Source organism: Sus scrofa, chromosome 13 (assembly GCF_054392235.1).
Source record: "Sus scrofa isolate SSC_HxYL_T2T_F1_AM1 chromosome 13, Sscrofa_HxYL_maternal_Yorkshire_Landrace_v2.0, whole genome shotgun sequence".
Taxonomy (NCBI): domain Eukaryota; kingdom Metazoa; phylum Chordata; class Mammalia; order Artiodactyla; family Suidae; genus Sus; species Sus scrofa.
Genome location: NC_139395.1, coordinates 135,595,547 through 135,614,231, shown reverse-complemented (window position 1 = coordinate 135,614,231; position 18,685 = coordinate 135,595,547). Strand labels below are relative to the sequence as shown.

Sequence of the window (18,685 nt, the reverse complement as noted above, 5' to 3'; positions counted from 1 at the left end):
ACACTAGTTCAATGAATGGCTAAACAAGACTTCTTCTTTTTGAGTAAAGGATTATCAATAGGTCAGGATGCATGGTCAGTCTCCAGGAGGAGAGCAAGACAGCCCAATTCTCAAACTGGTTTTTCCAATAAACGCCCCTTCCTTCTTTTCCCAGGGAACATTAATATTCAGGGGAATATTTTAGAAAATGCTGGTTTAGGTAAAAAGACTTCACAAGTTTCTCAGTTTCGTCCTTGGATCACTGGTCTCCGGCTTTCTCCATCTCAAAAATCATCCTCTGTAGGAAGTAGGACTTTAAGAGCTTTTCCATGCTCAAAGGAGAAAGCACAACTCTCAAAGGAGGCCTTTAAGGCCCTTTATAACCTGACCTCAGGCTGCCTTTCCTGCTGTACTTATAAATCCTCATGTGTAGTCTCCGCACAGCCAACCAGTGTTTACTGCTTGTGGGGATGTGTCAGGGCCTGTCACCAATTATCAGCAGAATGCTGACCCCCAACACCAAGTTCAGTTTAAATTCCATCATCAAGAGAGTTCCCATTGTGGTTCAGCAGAAACGAATCTGACTAGCATCCACAAGGATGCAGGTTTGATCCCTGTCCTGGATCAGTGGGTTAAGGATCTGGTGTTGCTGTGAGCTATGGTATAGGTTACAAATGTGGACTGGATCTGGCATTGCTGTGGCTGTGGCACAGGCTGGCAGCTACAGCTCCGATTTGACCCTTAGCTTGGGAACCTCCATATGCTGTGGGTGTGGCCTTAAAAAATACATACATACACACATACCATCATTGAATACTATGAAACCTCCCTCACCCCTCCAACTATTTCCTTCTCTCTGGATTCTATTCCAATGCTTGTTTACATCACTTACATGGCAGAAATACTTAAATTTGACTTATATTTATTGAGCAAGGAAAGCACTGTGCTGGTTCCTACAGGGGACAGCAACCCTGCCTTCAATCTAGTGAGTTAAGGATAAAGAAAAGGGTGGGAGATAAGTCTGGAACAACTATTAATGGCAGTTATATTAATCGAATGCTTACTATCTACATGCCAGTTACTATGTAAAATGCCTCTCACGGATTATCTCATTTATAACCACCTTTGATAGGCACCATACTCATACACATTTCAGAGAGAAGGAAAAAGAGAAGTTAAAAATATGTCCAAGCTTACCCAGCTGGGGCTTGAGCTTGGTTTCTTTGATTTCCAGAGCCAAACTCTTTACCGTGCCGTTATACTGCCTTCTTATAGCTATGGTATGAGGCAGAGCATAAATATTGAAAAAGAGAAAGTTCAAACCCAGTTACTGCTGCTGGTATTAGTGTGAGGGCACAAAAAAGAGGGCATCTGAAATACATACTGAAGACTGGATGGGATTTCAATAGCTGGAAACAGGGGAGAAAGAGCATTCCAGACTAGGTAAAAAAAAGGAATGAGTAACCGTGTCATGTTTAGCACATGTTTAGCTTAAGTTTAAGAGAGAGTAATTGTTACTCCTACCCCTTTGCAAAATGACCAGTGTGCCTCAAAATGCAAGCTTGGATCAGCATTGATCTGAAAACACTGTTATTGGCCCACAAGGAGACAAGTGTCTCTGGTCTGTGAGACTACGAGTTGGAAAATTTTACGGCAATTTGACGGAATACCTTTGTAACTGTTGAAACTAATAATAATTTAAGAACCTGGACTTGCATAGCTTCCAAATTTCATATCCTAGTAATGCATTTTTATGGTATTTTACAAAAGTGTTGGTTCATGATGAACTCAAAATGAAAAACAACAAAACAACAACAAACTGGTCCTAAACCACACGTATCTGGGGAGGAATGAACTACACCAGAAACCTGAAAGAGCAAGGAGTTTGTCTGGTACTTCTTAGTTTAACAACATGTGCTTTGCCTATTGCTGGTGGCTCAATCAATTCAGAGGGATTCACTAAAGATGACATCCATAAGGTCAGCAGCATTTGGGTGTCTACATGAGTGCAGAACACTGCTTAGATTTGGATCTGATTTTATGTAATCATCTTGCTTTGCATTCATCACCTTTCCCTTTAAAAGGTAAGGACAGTTATTAAACTATGGGCAAGTCAACACAGAGAGAAAACATCTTGAAATATCAAAAATATAAAGAAACGACTTCTTCAGATCACCTTTTGAACTAAGCAAAATATATTTCCTTTTTTCCCTAAAAAGGAAAAAACCCACCTGCTTTGAAAACGCTGAATGCTGCTTAATTGTGTACCTGTAAAGCTATCTACAGAAAACAAACCTCTGAGCTTCACTATTTTCCCACATATGCATCTCTGCTCTTGTATCACAGCTTCCAGTATAACTGGGGGTGGAGCACTTACACCTCATTTCAATCAAAGCAAGGAGAGGGAGCCATTACTGCCCTTCCTTTTTAAAGACTATTAAAAAAAAACAGAAAAGAAAAAATAGTAGGAGCGAGACCCTACTTGGTGGTACCAAAAAGTGAACTTTTAATTTATCAGAATTTGTTTTGGCTGCATCTGTGACACATGGAAATTCCCAGGCCAGGGACTGAATCTGAGCTGTAGCAATGCCAGATCCTTAACTTACTCCACCACAGTGGGAACTCGTTATATCTTCTAAGAGTTAGAAAACTGTCATACACTTCTAAGTTTTTTAGTCACTCCTATGACATCTCACCTAGAGTCAAATATAATTTTTTTTGAGTTTAGATAATTATCAAACTATTAATCATGTTTGTTCTTTTGCTCTTAAAACTGTTTTATACATTTGATAATCAAAGTAAACACCTTGTTTAGCTTTAAAGGAGGTGTTTGGAAAGAAGCTTTAAACTATAATTATGGAGCAAAAAAAAGGTCTGTGTTTAAGGAAATACTTAAACACAGAAGTATTTGTGTTTTTCTTTTAAATGTTCTTTTAAATGTGAGATCAAAAGTCATCAAATATTACTGATTTCCAAATTCGATTAAGAGTAATAAAATGCCCAAAACAAGTAACAGCTTAAGTCGTTATTCAGAATTGGAAGAGGTAGTCAATTAGTTGTGGGCATTTAAATAACTGCCTCTCTTACTCAAGGCCTCTTTTTCCAAGCTCACATTTACTCCCCTAGACTCTGTTCCCTCTTTCCTTCTCCCCAAGTAAAATAAACAAATTTAAAAGATAATTGAAAAAGATTTCCATATGTGTTGTCTAAGTTTACGAACAAAAATAAGCATACAGTATGAATTATATTAGGTAAGCTTAATAAGCTTTTAATAAATTTGGCTTATTCCTTGTTTCAAAAAGACTGAGGCCTCTTTATTTTAATGATGTGATTACATAAATAATATCTGACTAGGAACTTGTAGATTAGGTGAACAAGAGTATGAGTATATGTGAAAAATGATAAAATCTCCAATTTTAATGGAGAGGGTAAATCAGAAAAGCAATAATTAATTAATTAGCAGAGCTGTTAGGAAATCAGTTTTCTAAGTATCAGGCATTCACATCACATTATAGGATAACTGTTTGGTAGAAATAATGTCAATACTAATATTTTTCTTCATTTTGACCTCTAGACAAAAAAGGTATTTAATGAACTAGCACAGATTTCAAAATAACATTAGTTTTGTGGTCACTCTTATCAGATATGCATTTATGTCCTGCCACTGAGCCCTGATACTATTATTTTTTAAATGTCTGATTCTACTTGCTTACAGAATTTTACTTATTCATTGAAGTGTAGCTTTTAGTGGCAAATAACTGAATACAGGCCATTAAGGTTTTCTGTTCCTGTTGTAGTTCACTGCTTTGTTAAATGAAGCAATTAGTTGTATATTTTGTCACACATGGAGAGGAAGGTGACTTGTAGTTGGCTGAAACTGCTTAAAATGTTTTTCTGTTGGTTGTTATTGTTGGTGGCAGATTTCAGGTATGGGGCTTAAGCACTTGGGTCCACAATGATTTGAAGGGTTGGTAGCCCAATGTCCTGTTGATATCCCTACGGTTGTTAGGTGTAGCTGGAGAAAGGGCATCTGGAGCAGTGGCTAGAATCCGGAGACAAAAAATGACAGAACAATGGAGGTTTAAGTGGCAGGTAATGTAGAGGGAGATGAGTAGCAGAGTCTAGCTCATGGCAACATTTACGGCTCAGCATAACCCTCTGCCTGATTTGGCAAGGCTGACTAAATTCTGATTAGAGAAACAACTGCCATTTCAAGACAAAAAATACATAAGAGAGATATTATGTAATACTTATTTTTTTTAAAGTGATTTTTATCTCAAAATATATGCCAAAGATAGAAATATATGAGAAGAGAAATACTCAAGATATATTTCATGAAGCCAATTAAAATTTGGTGATAAACAGGAAAAAAACCTGCAGATCAGGGAACACTTCCAGCAATTTTATTAAAATCATATCCACAGTTTGAGGGTTCTTCCTCTTTATAGAAAGAGAGACCCTATATCACAGGAAGATAAGAAAATTCATTTATTACTTGGTAAAAGTAACCATTTAACCATAACAAGGTCCCTATTATTTAATAGGAACATTCTAAGAACCCAATTCTCAACCTCACTGTACATTTTAATGGACATATTAAAGTAAAGCAGCACCAGATCCATGTCTTATGAAATACCCACCTGAACCTTAACCTTTGGGTAACTTTTATCACAGAGGACACAGTTTCACAGTATTAGGCTCTGTGAATTAACCAGGACAGAATATAAATCCCAGCTAGCCTTTCCTTTTTATCCAGCGCTGTTAAGCTGAGTTTTCCTTGCAGGCCAATGAGGGCATGTTCAAAAAACTAAAATTCTTTATTTATCAAAGCAAAATACAAGATAAATACATTATAACAATAATCATATGATGGAGTACCCTAAACAAAATAAAAATAAAATTTAGAATTCTTTTGATTTATTTTCAATTAAGAATGGTGACTGAAAGTTGATTAATCTTCAACATGGGCAATTCACTAAAGGAATCTGATTTTAAAAATATGTCTTCCAGAATAATTCACATTATATCCCACTGCGTGATCTAGAGTCAAATGATTTATAATCTTCGAGTAACTTTGTTTTAAAGTCTCACCATTTATGAGGGTTTATCCCAGAAAACAGCACTTTCTTGATCAATAAATATAAAAAATGGAAAATATTCCAAGTAAAAATATAATTATTAGTGGTAAGAATTTTTATATTCCGTAACTACTACCAATTCAAATATTTTTCATATCCCAATTAGCAATGAGGTCTACAAGTTGTTGTTAGGGTTTAATTCTCAAGAGGGGAGTGAAGCAAGTCCTCTTTTTTTTTTTTTTTTTTTTGGTCTTTTTTGCCTTTTCTAGGGCCGCTTCCACAACACAAGGAGATTCCCAGGCTAGGGGTCTAATCGGAGCCATAGCCACCAGCCTACGCCAGAGCCATAGCAACGTGGGATCCGAACCAAGTCTGCAACCTACACCACAGCTCACCGCAACGCCGGATCCTTAACCCACTGAGCAAGGTCAGGGATTGAACCCCCAACCTCATGGTTCCTAGTCGGACTTGCCAACCACTGCGCCACGAGGGTAACCCCCAAGTCCTCATTAATTCATACTTTCTAATTACAAAGATATAACTATGAAAAGCTTATGAAAAATAAGAAGTCAGAGTTTTCAACAGAAAACTATTTGGTCCCAATTCTATGTACTCATTTATTCGATTATTAAACTCAAGAGGTAGACTTAGGTAAGTAATTTGGTGTCTAATTACATCAACGTGTATAAAATGACACACACCTACAAGTGGGAAAAATGATTTCAGAAATAATAGAAACAGCATGACATTTTCAGAAGAAGTGAAATGGAATAAATTGTTGGCTATAAGACAACAGGTTGTGAGAATACCTTACTAGGTTAGAATTTGAGGTAAGGTAAGATTTAACACTATTAACTCCAAAGGAAGATTAACAAAATATTCAGGTATGGTCATGTAAAGATCACAAAAAAGGGAAACAGGTAAACAAAAACGATGTATGAGAAACAGTGAAGGGATTAGTAAAGTAAGAACTGAAATGTCAGGGCCAGTTCTCCCATAGCATGCCCCAAGATTGAGAACTTAGCGGATGTGTCCCCAGGAAGGTCCAGCGCAGTACTACCTAGTGCACGCAAGAACTGTCCTGCTGGCTGCAAGCCTCAGCTAGCAGGTGCCTACTGTCCTCCCCTCTGTGCTTGCTTTCAGCAAATTCATATGCTGAGCTGACTGAACCCTTATCTTCTTCCATCTGGAAGGACAGAAAAGCAGTAAGTCTCATATTACAGAACAGTACTCTCACTGTATATAAGTTTAGAATCAAAACAGCAAGTTGGGGTTCACATTCTGTGAGACACAAATGAATGTTCACACAAAACTACTTTCATTTACTGTCACAAAAGAGAGCTAACGGGAGCTTCTTAAGGTGCATATAATAGGGCACACAAAACAAAGCCATGATTTTCCAGTGCACAAAGTTAAAACCAGGTTTCTGTCAATAAAATTCAGTTTCTTCTCTTCAACAAATTCCTTGGTATCAAGAGTAAGGGCTCTCATTCCCAAGGTAAATCCCATTTCATATCTCTCATGCTCCCTTCGCAGAAGACTTCTCTACCCTAATTAGACTTCAGCAGAGTAGAAGGGTCAATCACACAGGCTTTCAAATGTTAGACATATGGGCAAGGGGGGGCTTGATTTGATTTAGTAAACAAAATTAATTTGAAATACATATTTTTAGTGACTTTTGACTAACTTCCACAAATTTCTATAAAGTATTAGAGACCTTCTAAGGAGTATGAATCCATAGCCAAGATAATTTTAATCTTTCTTAAATTATAAAAAAGTCCTCAATAAGTAAAAAATAACTTTCTTCTCATTTCTATGTGTTTTCTTAGTCTTAGGACTGATTAATAATTATTTCTATTAAAAATGCTACAGTATATTTTTCATAAATATAAAAATAAAGTAGTAGAATTCCTCGGTTTAAAGAATACAATAAGTTTATACAGATAGCTTGTAATTATAGCTTTGCATATAACATAAAGGAGTGGAACATACTCAAAATGAGTTCTCTTTTATTCCAAAGAAAATTTGTGTTCATATGTTAATGGTTCCTAAGAAGTACGAACCTGATTAAAGATTTGAAAACTCTTAAAGATGTTTGATTTATGCACAAATACCATGGATCATATCCAGGAATATACTATGCAATGTAGTTCAAAAACAAGACATATTTAAAATTCACAGAATGCACCAGCAGAGAGATGTTTATGGGCACTTATTCTTCATGTAGCTGTGAGCAAATGCCCACCCAGTGATCATCCACTGCTCATTTAAGCAACTGTTATTTCTGCCTGGCCTTTGGTTGAGCATAATAGCATTTTTTTATTTATTTATTTTTTTGTCTTTTGTCTTTTTGTTGTTGTTGTTGTTGCTATTTCTTGGGCCGCTCCCGCGGCATATGGAGGTTCCCAGGCTAGGGGTTGAATCGGAGCTGTAGCCACCGGCCTACGCCAGAGCCACAGCAACGCGGGATCCGAGCCGCGTCTGCAACCTACACCACAGCTCACGGCAACACCGGATCATTAACCCACTGAGCAAGGGCAGGGACCGAACCCGCAACCTCATGGTTCCTAGTCGGATTCGTTAACCACTGCGCCACGACGGGAACTCCCGAGCATTTTTTGTTGTTGTTCTTCTCTGATGCTGCTGGTAAGTAAATAGATTACAATACTTAAAATGATCATGTGATAGGTGAAGAACCTGAAGGCTCAGAGAAGTAAACCAATTTGGCTAGGACATACAAGGTGCAGCACCAAGGGCATCCCACAATAGCATCTGAATGCTAGCCAAAAGAGATCTTCTCCCGTTGTACCACCTGACTGGAGAGTGACTTCGGCAAGGACTACCTGACTAATGTATCCTGCTCTCATTGCATCGTGTTCTATCACAGATTAACGTTAAGCTTACTACTTTATTACGTTATTATGGAGCGTGGGATCTCTTTAACTTATGATCTCCTTGCCTCATTCTTTTTGAGTCTATCTTGCTCAAAAAATGTGGCTTGATTTAAGCCGACACGGTATGTGAAAATATGATTTAATAAAAATATCAAGATTATCCACAATGCAAAAGTTAATCTCCACTTTCACAAAAGTACTTGCCAAAGTGTTATTTTTTTATCTTTTTAAATTTCAGGGCTGCACCTGTGGCATACGGACGTTCCCAAGCTAAGGGCTGGAACTGGAGCTGCAGCTGGCGGCCTCCATGACAGCCACAGCAATGTGGGATCCGAGCCACATCTTCAACCCATGCTGCAGCTTGCAGCAACACTGGATCCTTAACCCACTAAGCGAGGCCAGGGATCAAACCCACATCCTCATGGACACTAGTCGTGTCCTTAACCTACTGAGTCACAACTGGAACTCCTATTTTATTATTTTTTTATGGCTGTACCTGCAGCATATGCAAGTTCTTGAGTAGGGGTCGAACCGGAGCTGCAGCTGGGACTTACACCACAGCCACAGCTGAGAGGCATCTGCAACCTATGCCGCAACTTGCAGCAATGCTGGATCCTTAACCTCCTGAATGAGGCCAGGGACTGAACCTGAATGCTCACGGACACTATGTTGGGTTCTTAACTCCACTAAGCCACAACGGGAACTCCCAAAGTATTCTTTTAAATAATGAGCTCTACTTCTTTAGAGTTAATTAAATGTTCGAAAATGTGATAAATACCCACTGTTTTCAGAAAGGTATGTATAGATAAAATGTGATATATATATTTGGCTCAACAAAAGGTGAAGGCAGTTTTTCCAAGTTTGTTTTGATTTTAGTTGTTTTAAACATGAAATTTAGTTGACTATCACTCAAACAGCTATTTGTATATTCATCTACAATAACTATACCTTTGTATTTCAAAGTAGAATAATTAAAAAATACTGATGTTAATAGGAATAATAAAATCAAAAGGTCTGGTAAAGTTTTGGAACAGTTCAAAATTATGAATTCATAGGGTTATATATAAAGGTTATTTAAGCAGTGCTTTGTCAAAGCCATTCATTTGATCAAGTGAACATAGGCACTAGAAACCTTGGGATAGGAAAGAATTTAGAAAAATATGTGATTAAGAAAAAATACTGACACAGTGAGAAGCTGAAGTGTATCAAAACTAAAAAAAAAAAAAAAAGTTTTTAGTTATATTACTTTTCCTCTTCAAACCAGACTAGAGTTAAAATTAATGTATATAGTTTTGGCATCACAATATGAAAAGTTCTAGGATTTAAACTTTTATTCTCTTTCATCCAAAGACATCTCTAGACTATTGGTTATTTTTTGTGGAAACTGACAGAATTGATCTGTCTGTGGAGATAAAGGTACATATAAGAGATACAAAATACATTGTTCAATTTATAGATACACTAAACAATAGCAAGGATATGAAATGTTTCAGCAGCCATTACAGTGTACAAAGACAAATATGCATGTACTTATAATACAGATTAAGGTAAGATAAGAAATGGGTAACTCAGCCCTCCAAGTAACTGAAACTTAAAACTTTAAATTTTATGATGAATTTCTGTAGCTTAAATTATTCAACATGCAGGAACATTCATAAGTATGACAAGCAGAAGCATTAGAATTGTGCTAGAAAAGTTATTAAGGTGTAAAATATATAACAAGGTACAGATCTCTGTCCTGTTATGCGGAATTTTTGTCTGAATTTTCTTCTCAAAGAAGAAATGGATTTTTCTTAAGGTTTCAATATACATATTAATAAAGGTCAAATTAGAGACAGAGCTGTGCTAACAAAAGTGCCCCACTCTTAATTCATGCCTCTGCCCATCTTTTGAATATTTTTAAATTGACCTTTAGCATGCAGAAGAGTTAACGAGGTTCTACTCCTCCTACTCTACCTAAGTTTGCTCAGCTGATTCCTTGCCCTTGACAATGGCTGCAGTGCGATGAACTCGTCACTTAAAGCGACTGTGTTGGAGTACATCTATAAGTGGACAGAAAAGGGATGGGACATACAACAAGTCAGTGAGCTGTATTTATTACCTAAGAGACAGACACAGGACAAGATTTATAAAGACATCTGTTCCTACAAGAGTAGAAAATATCATACATGGTAGACATACATGACTGACATTTGTTGGGCTGTTGGCTCTGCTATCAAAAGAATTTACACTTAATACCACATTGTTATTTTGGAGAAAAACAAAGCTCAAAATGAATGCTGACCAATTTCCTTTTGATATGATTTTTCTTGCTAATTTTGGTAAGCAATGAAGTAGCTGACAACTTTCTAACAATTTTCTCATCATGTGAAATCAGAGATGGCAGTACAAGGCTGAAATAATAAAGATTACTGACTGAAGCAAAGGCATAATGTCACACCCAGAATCTGAATGACCACTGAGTGAAAAGAGAAAACTCCCAGCAGGCTAAAAAAATCCCTAGGTGGAAGTAGACATTTCCTCTTTAGATCAGATCACAGTAGAACATCCAGTCAAATCATTTTGAAGAAATTTAGTGGGGCAGAAGGGAGCTTATACCAGTTTTCATACATAGAAAAACAACCAATTTTTAAATCAATTCAACCTATGGTAAAAAGAACCAAAATATATATAAAGTACTTTAAATTTTTTCTTATCTAAGGGTCCACCCTAAGGTGTCAAATATTTCCTGTGTATGCGGAAGCTATAAAAAATTATAAGAACTAATATTGTTGTCAACTTTTTTTTTGGTCTTTTTAGGGCCACACCTGCGGCATATAGAAGTTTTCAGGGTAGGGGTCTTATCAGAGCTGCAGCTGCCGGCCTATGCCACAGTAACTCAGGATCTGAGTCATGTCTGTGACCTGCACCACAACTCATGGCAATGCCAGATCCTTAACCCACTGAGCAAGGCTAGGGATCAAACCTGCATCCTCATGGATACTAGTCAAGTTCATTACTGCTGAGCCACAACAGGTACTACTCAACTTTCATCATTAAGAAATATCTATGGAAATACATATGTTTGCAAATGTTGTGCCTGAGAAAATTTCTAAGGATAAATGTAAATAAATGTTTACCTTTATAAAGAATTATATTTGTAAAGTGATATTATATATGTGTGTGTGTGTATATTACACACACATGCATACATATATATGTGGCCAGGGATCGAATCCACATCCTCATGGATACTAGTCAAGTTTCTATGTGCTGAGTCACAGTGGGAATTCCTTATTAATATATTTTGGTGAAATATAACTTTAAAAAATTTTATTTTATTTTTCGGTTGTGCCCATGTCATGAGAAAGTTTCCCAGTCAGGGACCGACTTCAGAGGCTACAGTGATAATACGGGATCCTTAACCCACTGTGCCGCAAGGAAACTAACTCCGTAATATAACTTTTTATAGCCACAGGGGCAAGATAAATATGTTCTCCATAAGGATCCAGAAAAAGTATAATAGACAATGTATTAAAAGTAGTATTCTCTTACATAAATATTTATCTCTAAAGATAGGAAAAATGGTAGGCAAACCTTTCTTTCTGTCTTTTTTAGGGCCACACCAACGGCATATGGAGGTTCCCAGGCTAGGGGTCTAATCGGAACTGTTGCTGCTGGCCTACACCAGAGCCATAGCATCGCCAGATCCGAGCCGCATCTGCGACCTACACCACAGCTCACAGCAACGCGTAATCCTTAACCCACTGAGTGAGGCCAGGGATGGAACCTGCAACCTCATGGTTCCTAGTCGGATTCGTTTCTGCTGTGCCACGAGGGGAAATCCCGTAGGCAAACCTTTCTGATATAAATATATGTATAGACAGACATAGTTATCAGATTATGCAAATTTTTTCAGCTCCATCTGGAGATGAGTATCACAAAGCAACATTCCCATTATCCTTATAATTATGTTCTTACCTGAAGACTTACTACATATAGATCCAGGGTTAGGTGCTTTATATTCATTATCTCTAAACAATCATGTAAGGTAGTAATTATTACTCTGACATTACAGAGGAAGAAACTGAGGCTTAAGGAAATGACTTAAGGACATACATTTTATAAATGGTTAATATCATTTCAAGTATTTGAATTAAGTTTGTGGGGCTTCAGAGGTCTATGTTGCTTCAACAGTGTTAAAACTGGCTAGGATTGAGTTACCAAAGCAAATAAGTGCTATAGAAATCTTGATATGATCAAATGAAATTAAAACCAAAATACAGTTTAGGAAGTCTAACCAAATCACTAAGTACTTAGGGAGTACTTGCTTTTTGTAGTACAAACATGCAACTAAATTTCCAATTTTTTTTTTTTTTTTGGCTGCTCTGTGGCATATGGAATTCCCAGGCCAGGGATCAGATCTGAGCCATAGCTGCAACCCAAGCTGCAGGAGCAGCAACACCGGATTCAACCCACTGTGCCAGGCCAGGGATCAAACATGCATCCCAGCACTCCCAAGATGCTGTCAATCTTGTTGCGCTACAGTGGGAACTCAGAAATTTCCAAAACTGAAATGAAATTTGCTTGGCATATAGGCAGAACTAAATGATTAATAAACTTTGCTTACAGGGCATAAAAGTTGATTAGAATATATTCTTGAGGATATATACTCAATGCTATGCTACAGTTAACAGGATGAACTCAGATTTCTAGGTCATGAACAAGTCAATTATACAAAAAAGGCACATTTAACTAAACAGCTATCATTTTTTGAGCATCTACTTTGTGCACATTATTTCATTTAATCCTCATTACTGAAGTAATGAAGGTATTCCTTTTTTTTTTGGCTGTGCCCACAGAATGTGGAAGTTCTAGGACGGGGATGGAAACCACATCCAAGCAGTGACCTGAGGTGCTGCAGTGACAATGCTGGATCTTTAACCCACCGTGCTGGAACTCCAAAACAGACATATTTGTCATAATTTTACACATGAGGAAACTGAGACTTAAGAGTCACAGAGCTACACAGTGGTAGAACTGGGTTTTGAATCAGGCCCTAAAGACCATATTCTTAAACACTATGTAACATCTACTGTAACTTAATATTTATTAGTATGTGTTCAGTGAGAGAATATATTTTATAAAAACCCATTCTGTAAAAAGTTACACAGGTTAAAGAATTTATTTCATACTTTTGTTGAAAACAATATAGACTAAAGAAGTATTACTCAAATTCTTAGGTTTCTAAAGATAATGGATACATATTTGATAGAATGCTGTGGTAATACTATTTAAAGACACACTATTATTTGGATGTAACTTGATAATCTAGTTCTATTAATAACACAATGTAATTTAAAAATTATAATTTGTCAGGAGTCATAAAATAGCAACAATATCTTTAAAAATACCACATTTAATAATACTTATAGAATACTTGTTATAGGAATAGACAATTTCCTATTTTCTAATATAAGCAAATTATAATGACAGTTATTCATCATTAAAGACTTCCGATTAAAAAGGTATTGTATATAACAAGTGGATACCTGTGCCTTTTCAATATTTGTAGGATGGAGCTGTCGGTCAAATACTTTCTTCACAATATCAAGAAACAGACATGTAACAACCATGAGGATTATGGCAAACCAAGCAGAACCACTTGACAGGAGCTCAATAAATACAAAATACATATTTTGGGAGCCCAAAAATGGCCTGCAAAGAAAGAAAATGGTCTTAATAAAAGTAGAAACTAATAGGATAGATTCCTAAATCAAGACATTAAGTAAATCTACTATATTTGAAGAATACTATGGGAAAATGTTCAGTGTAATTTAATTAATCAACTAATAAACCAAGATAGACTTTAACTGTTAAAAATAAAATCCAATTTAATTTGTTTCAGTAACAGCTATAGTTTTTATAATTAGGAAAGTGGCAAGTAGCTGGCTAAATAATTCTATCTTAGTGGTAGGATATCAAAAGAATTAGGTAGAATTAGGTAGTAATATAGGCTTAAGAGACGAAAAAAACCAAGGAAAAGTACATAACAACATACTTGATAAGCAACAACAAGCCTGATTATGCAAATCTTAGATTAAAAAGCTCTACTTAGAGGATCTTCTCTTCACATGTATTAAAAAAAAATGTACTCACAAATATTTTACATAGTAGAATGTATTATCAAGATTTGGGTTTATGTATGTATTACTTCAAAATATGGGGAAATACAGAAAGAAATGGAGAAATAAAGAGGATTAAAAACAAACATTACAAACAAATGATGATATTCATAAAAGTATCCTTTTACATTCCAAAATGAAATTTAATGTTTAGCTAATCCAAGTTTTTTGCCCACTTTTTGTAATATTTTGCCTGGTATAGGGATCACAGGCACAGCAGGCAAACGTAATATAAATTCTCCAGTTGAGAGACTTTAGTTGTCCACAGCTTACCAAAGAATCTTAGGAGAGGCATTAATTTTTAGTCTATCAGAGTAGATGACTATCTGATTTTTATCAATGAAGATGCAGCATACTATTTACTTTTGAGAGAGAAGTTAACTCATTCATGAAAATTTAAAGATTCTATGTGACTTATTTTATTATATACAGTAATAATAATTTAGAGGGAATATGGTTAGTGTAAAGAACATTAACTGTCAAGTAAATCCTAGCTTTGCTGCTTTTTTTTTTTTTTTTTTTTGTCTTTTTTTGCCATTTCTTGAGCCGCTTCCACAGCATATGGAGGTTCCCAGGCTAGGGGTCTAATCGGAGCTGTAGCTGGCCTACACCAGAGCCACAGCAACGTAGGATCCGAGCCGCATATGCGACCTATACCACAGCTCATGGCAACACCAGATCCTTGACCCACTGAGCAAGGCCAGGGACCGAACCCACAACCTTATGGTTCCTAGTCGGATTCGCTAACCACTGAGCCTAGACGGGAACTCCTTTGCTACTTTTTAACCTTTGTGATCTTGGAGCTCAGTTTCCAAATAGACAAAAGAGGGTAATAAGATTATTGTAATGAATCAATGTAGTATCTTAGATAAAACACTTAGAATGTAGTAGACATCCAATAATTGTTTCTTTTTTCCTCCATATCAGGAAGATCAACTGAAAGAACTACATTTCTTATCAGGATAGAGTCTCAAAATTATTCTGAGAAGAATTTGTACATAATAGACTCTACCACAATAAATATTTACTAGAGTTGAATCAACATAATTAAAATACAATATACTCACCAGAGAATCCCTCCATAAAACAATGAAAATATAAAATAGAATAAAATAGATCCCCAGGTAACAAGGTGATTGATCCAGGTCCAAAAATGAGTTTCCAAAGCCATCTAAAAAAAGTAAAAATAAAAAATCCCTAATGTAAATTTATAAATCTTTAATTTCTCAGGTAAAACGCAAGAATAAAATGTATCAATTATAAGTGACTAAGGTTCCTATGGCAAAAATCCTTCAGAGGATAAACATTAACGGAAAGATCGTGGTATGAAATTTGAACATTTTCAAATTAATAGCATTTTTCTTCTAGAAGAAAGCAGCATTAAAATTTCATGAGTATTTTATTCTCAACTCCATGGCTTAAACCAGTTTGTGTTATCTTACATTACAGAGAGAGAAGAAGAATACTCAGAGATGAGTATTGGGGGGTTAACCTTTATTTCACCAAAAAAATTAGCTGAGGCTTTCCAAAACAATGAACTTAAAAAAGGATTTTTTTGACAAAAACTAAAGTGAATTATTAAACTACCAATCTATAAAATTATTCATGACTGGAAAAGGATAAGGGAAAACTGATCTATCTATAGCAAAAGAAATGAAGAAAATTAACTTTGAATTATACAGATACAAAATGTATCCATGATTCCAATTTCCATATCATACCTTCGCTGTGACTGTAATAACCATGACTGTGAAGACCAAGGTGCCAAATGTCCAGTTTCCAAACATCTAAAAGAAAAAGAATAAACCAGTATTGCATTACATGTTAACATACTGCTAAATCAGGTGTGAGGCAAAAAGTAATTACACTCTTCACTAAAAATCACTTGTACCATTTACACCCATCACAACTGAAATCTGTGACTTGATTAGAAAAATTAAAGGAAAATGAAAGAAACACTATAAAGCATTACTAAGTTCATTACTATATAAGATGATTCTTTGGATAACATTATCAGCATTAAAACCCAAAGAAAGGTTTGGAATTGTGTGGCACAGTTTTTAGTTGAATGGTATAGCCATTAGTGACTGCTTTATTCCTGTAACACAGATAAAATGATGATAAAAACCTGTTCAATCACAATTATTTTCTTTTTTTTTTGTCTTTTCTTGGGCTGCACCCACAGCATATGGAGGTTCCCAGGCTAGGGGTCTAATCAGAGCTGTAGCTGCCAGCCTACGCCAGAGCCACAGCAACGCAGGATCCAAGCCTCATCTGCATCCTATACTACAGCTCACAGCAATGCCAGATCCTTAACCCACTGAGCGAGGCCAGGGATCAAACCCGCAACCTCATGGTTCCCAGTCAGATTTGATAACCACTGAGCCACGATGGGAACTCTCACAATTATTTTCTAAAACCCTTCTAACCAAAAACCCTTCTAACCAGAAGTCACAGCAGATTAACTGCCACTGTATTTCTGGACACAGCATAGACAGAACAGGTAAAAAACAAATTTACATACAAAACCAACACGTGAAAGGAAAGATAATGGCCAGTGAACTACTCCTCAAATGATTTTGTATGAAAATGCAGTTTACATCAATCAGATAGTATTCCCAGGGCTTTATAGTCAAAACTAAGGTTTACTAAAAATGCAGAATTCCCAAAGAATGTCAGTATTTAATTTACACAAATAAGAGCACAACCAGAACTATGTACTAATTTAGTTTAAAAAGTAATAACAGTCTCTACCAGTGGCTTAAAAAATTATTAATTATGGATTTATAACAATCAGCATTTACTTGACAAATTACTTAACCTCTCTCTATGTCACTTTTTGTACCTATAAAATGGGGAAACACATTATAGGCTCCCATAAGAATTAGGGTATGCAGGAATTCCCATCTCGCTCAGTGGAAACAAATCTGACTAGTATCCATGAGGATGCAGGTTCAATCCCTGGCCTTTCTCAGTGGGTTAAGGATCCAGTGTTGCCATGAGCTTGCCATGAGCTGTGGTGTAGGTCACAGATGTGGCTCAGATCTGGTGCTGTTGTGGCTGTGACATAGGCTACAGCTCTGATTCGACCCCCAGCGTGGGAACCTCCATGTGCCGAGGGCGTGGTCCTAAAAAGACAAAAGAAAAAAAAAAAAAGAATTAAGATATGCAGAAAGAACAGGGTGTATGGTATAAATAATAAGCAATCAATAAATAATGGCTATTATAATCAACAATGAGATAACTAGTATTTCTTTATTTGAGGGTACTTGGGGGAGTTTGTCAAGTGGAAAAGAATGGAAGTCATATTGACTTTTCCTGCTTTTATCATCTCCAGAGATGACCTGGAAATACTGAAAAAATCATCAGGTCTCAGTCAGCTCAGTTCTTAAGAGTCTTCTCTTTCAGGCATATGGGTACAGGTATTTGATACTGTCAGGAAACCTGTGCCTAGAGGTGGTAACAACAGCACATCTATCCATCAGTATCTGCTTTTACTGCGGCTAGTTACGTGGTTTCTTCCTCAGAAGCAGAGGAGGATTTAGGGCTCCTTCTGGTATTCATAGACTTAGAGGGAACTGTGGAAAACACATTTACATTCTCTTTTTTTAAACTGGCAAAAGTAATGTATTTCAAGTGCAATCATCAGTTAAGACTCTTTCCATTCTCATTTCCTCTTGAGCTAGTTTACGTGATGATGAAGTGAGTGGCAGAGGGCATTTTGGGGATTTGGCTAAAGAGAAGTTGAGTTGGGCTTATTACTTTGGTTTAGGTTAAGTGGGATGTATTTATGTCTACTCATAGTCACTTTCACATACTCTTTCATTCTTTTTTTGTCTTTTGTCTTTTTAGGGCTGCACTCACAGCATACGGAGGTTCCCAGGCTAGGGGTCTAATCGGAGCTGTTGCTGCCGGCCTATGCCACAGCCATAGCAATGCCAGATCTGAGCTGTGTCTGCAATCCACATTACAGCTCACAGCAACACCGGATCCTTAACCCACTGAGCAAGGCCAGGGATGGAACCCACAATATCATGGTTCCTAGTTGGATTCATTTCTGCTGTGCCACAACGGGAACTCCCACATACTCTTAAGTTTGTATTTACAGTTCTATGATTTTTCCTTTAATAAGGGTCTGCCAAAATAAGGAGAGTTTAGACTATTCTACTAAACCTGGATCTGCCCTTGCTCAGAAGAGACAGATGCTTTGAAACACTTTCTATCACAATCTGTTTTTCAGATCACTTCTTCTAACTTAACCTTGTACCTAATTACTTAAGCCAAGAATGTATTCCAAATTAAAAAGGATCACTCATCACTCATTTGTATATTTAAGACATAAAACTGAGCATCTATTCTATGCCAAATATCATTTAGACCTTGGGGAATAAAGCAGTGATAAGGTAAAGTTCCGGACCTCATGGAGCTTACACACTGTGGAGGAGACAGAAAATAAATAGATTTAATAATACATACTTTCAGGTAGAGGTTAGTGCTATGAAAAAAGCAAATATAGAGCAAGAGGTCAGGAACTGAAGGAAGGTGAGGAAGGTGGGGTTTTAATGGAGTG

At 36.6% G+C, this 18,685-nt stretch overlaps 1 protein-coding gene across 50 annotated transcripts in view; it reads right to left on the bottom strand.

Moving 5' to 3' along the window:
- Positions 1 to 18,685, bottom strand: part of ATP11B (ATPase phospholipid transporting 11B (putative)) — a 143,458-nt gene that overhangs the window by 7,384 nt on the left and 117,389 nt on the right. For 30 of the 50 annotated variants that reach the window (XM_084990411.1, XM_084990414.1, XM_084990422.1 and 27 more), the window contains 3 exons: positions 15,837 to 15,902; positions 15,183 to 15,286; positions 13,483 to 13,648 (listed from right to left, as the gene is read on the bottom strand). In XM_084990411.1, coding sequence (XP_084846537.1) covers positions 13,483 to 13,648; positions 15,183 to 15,286; positions 15,837 to 15,902 — 336 coding nt within the window. Of the gene's footprint in view, positions 1 to 6,117; positions 6,244 to 9,907; positions 9,994 to 13,482; positions 13,649 to 15,182; positions 15,287 to 15,836; positions 15,903 to 18,685 lie in introns of all 50 variants that reach the window. The other 20 variants (XR_014824398.1, XM_084990417.1, XM_021069872.2 and 17 more) reach the window with 2 other exon arrangements.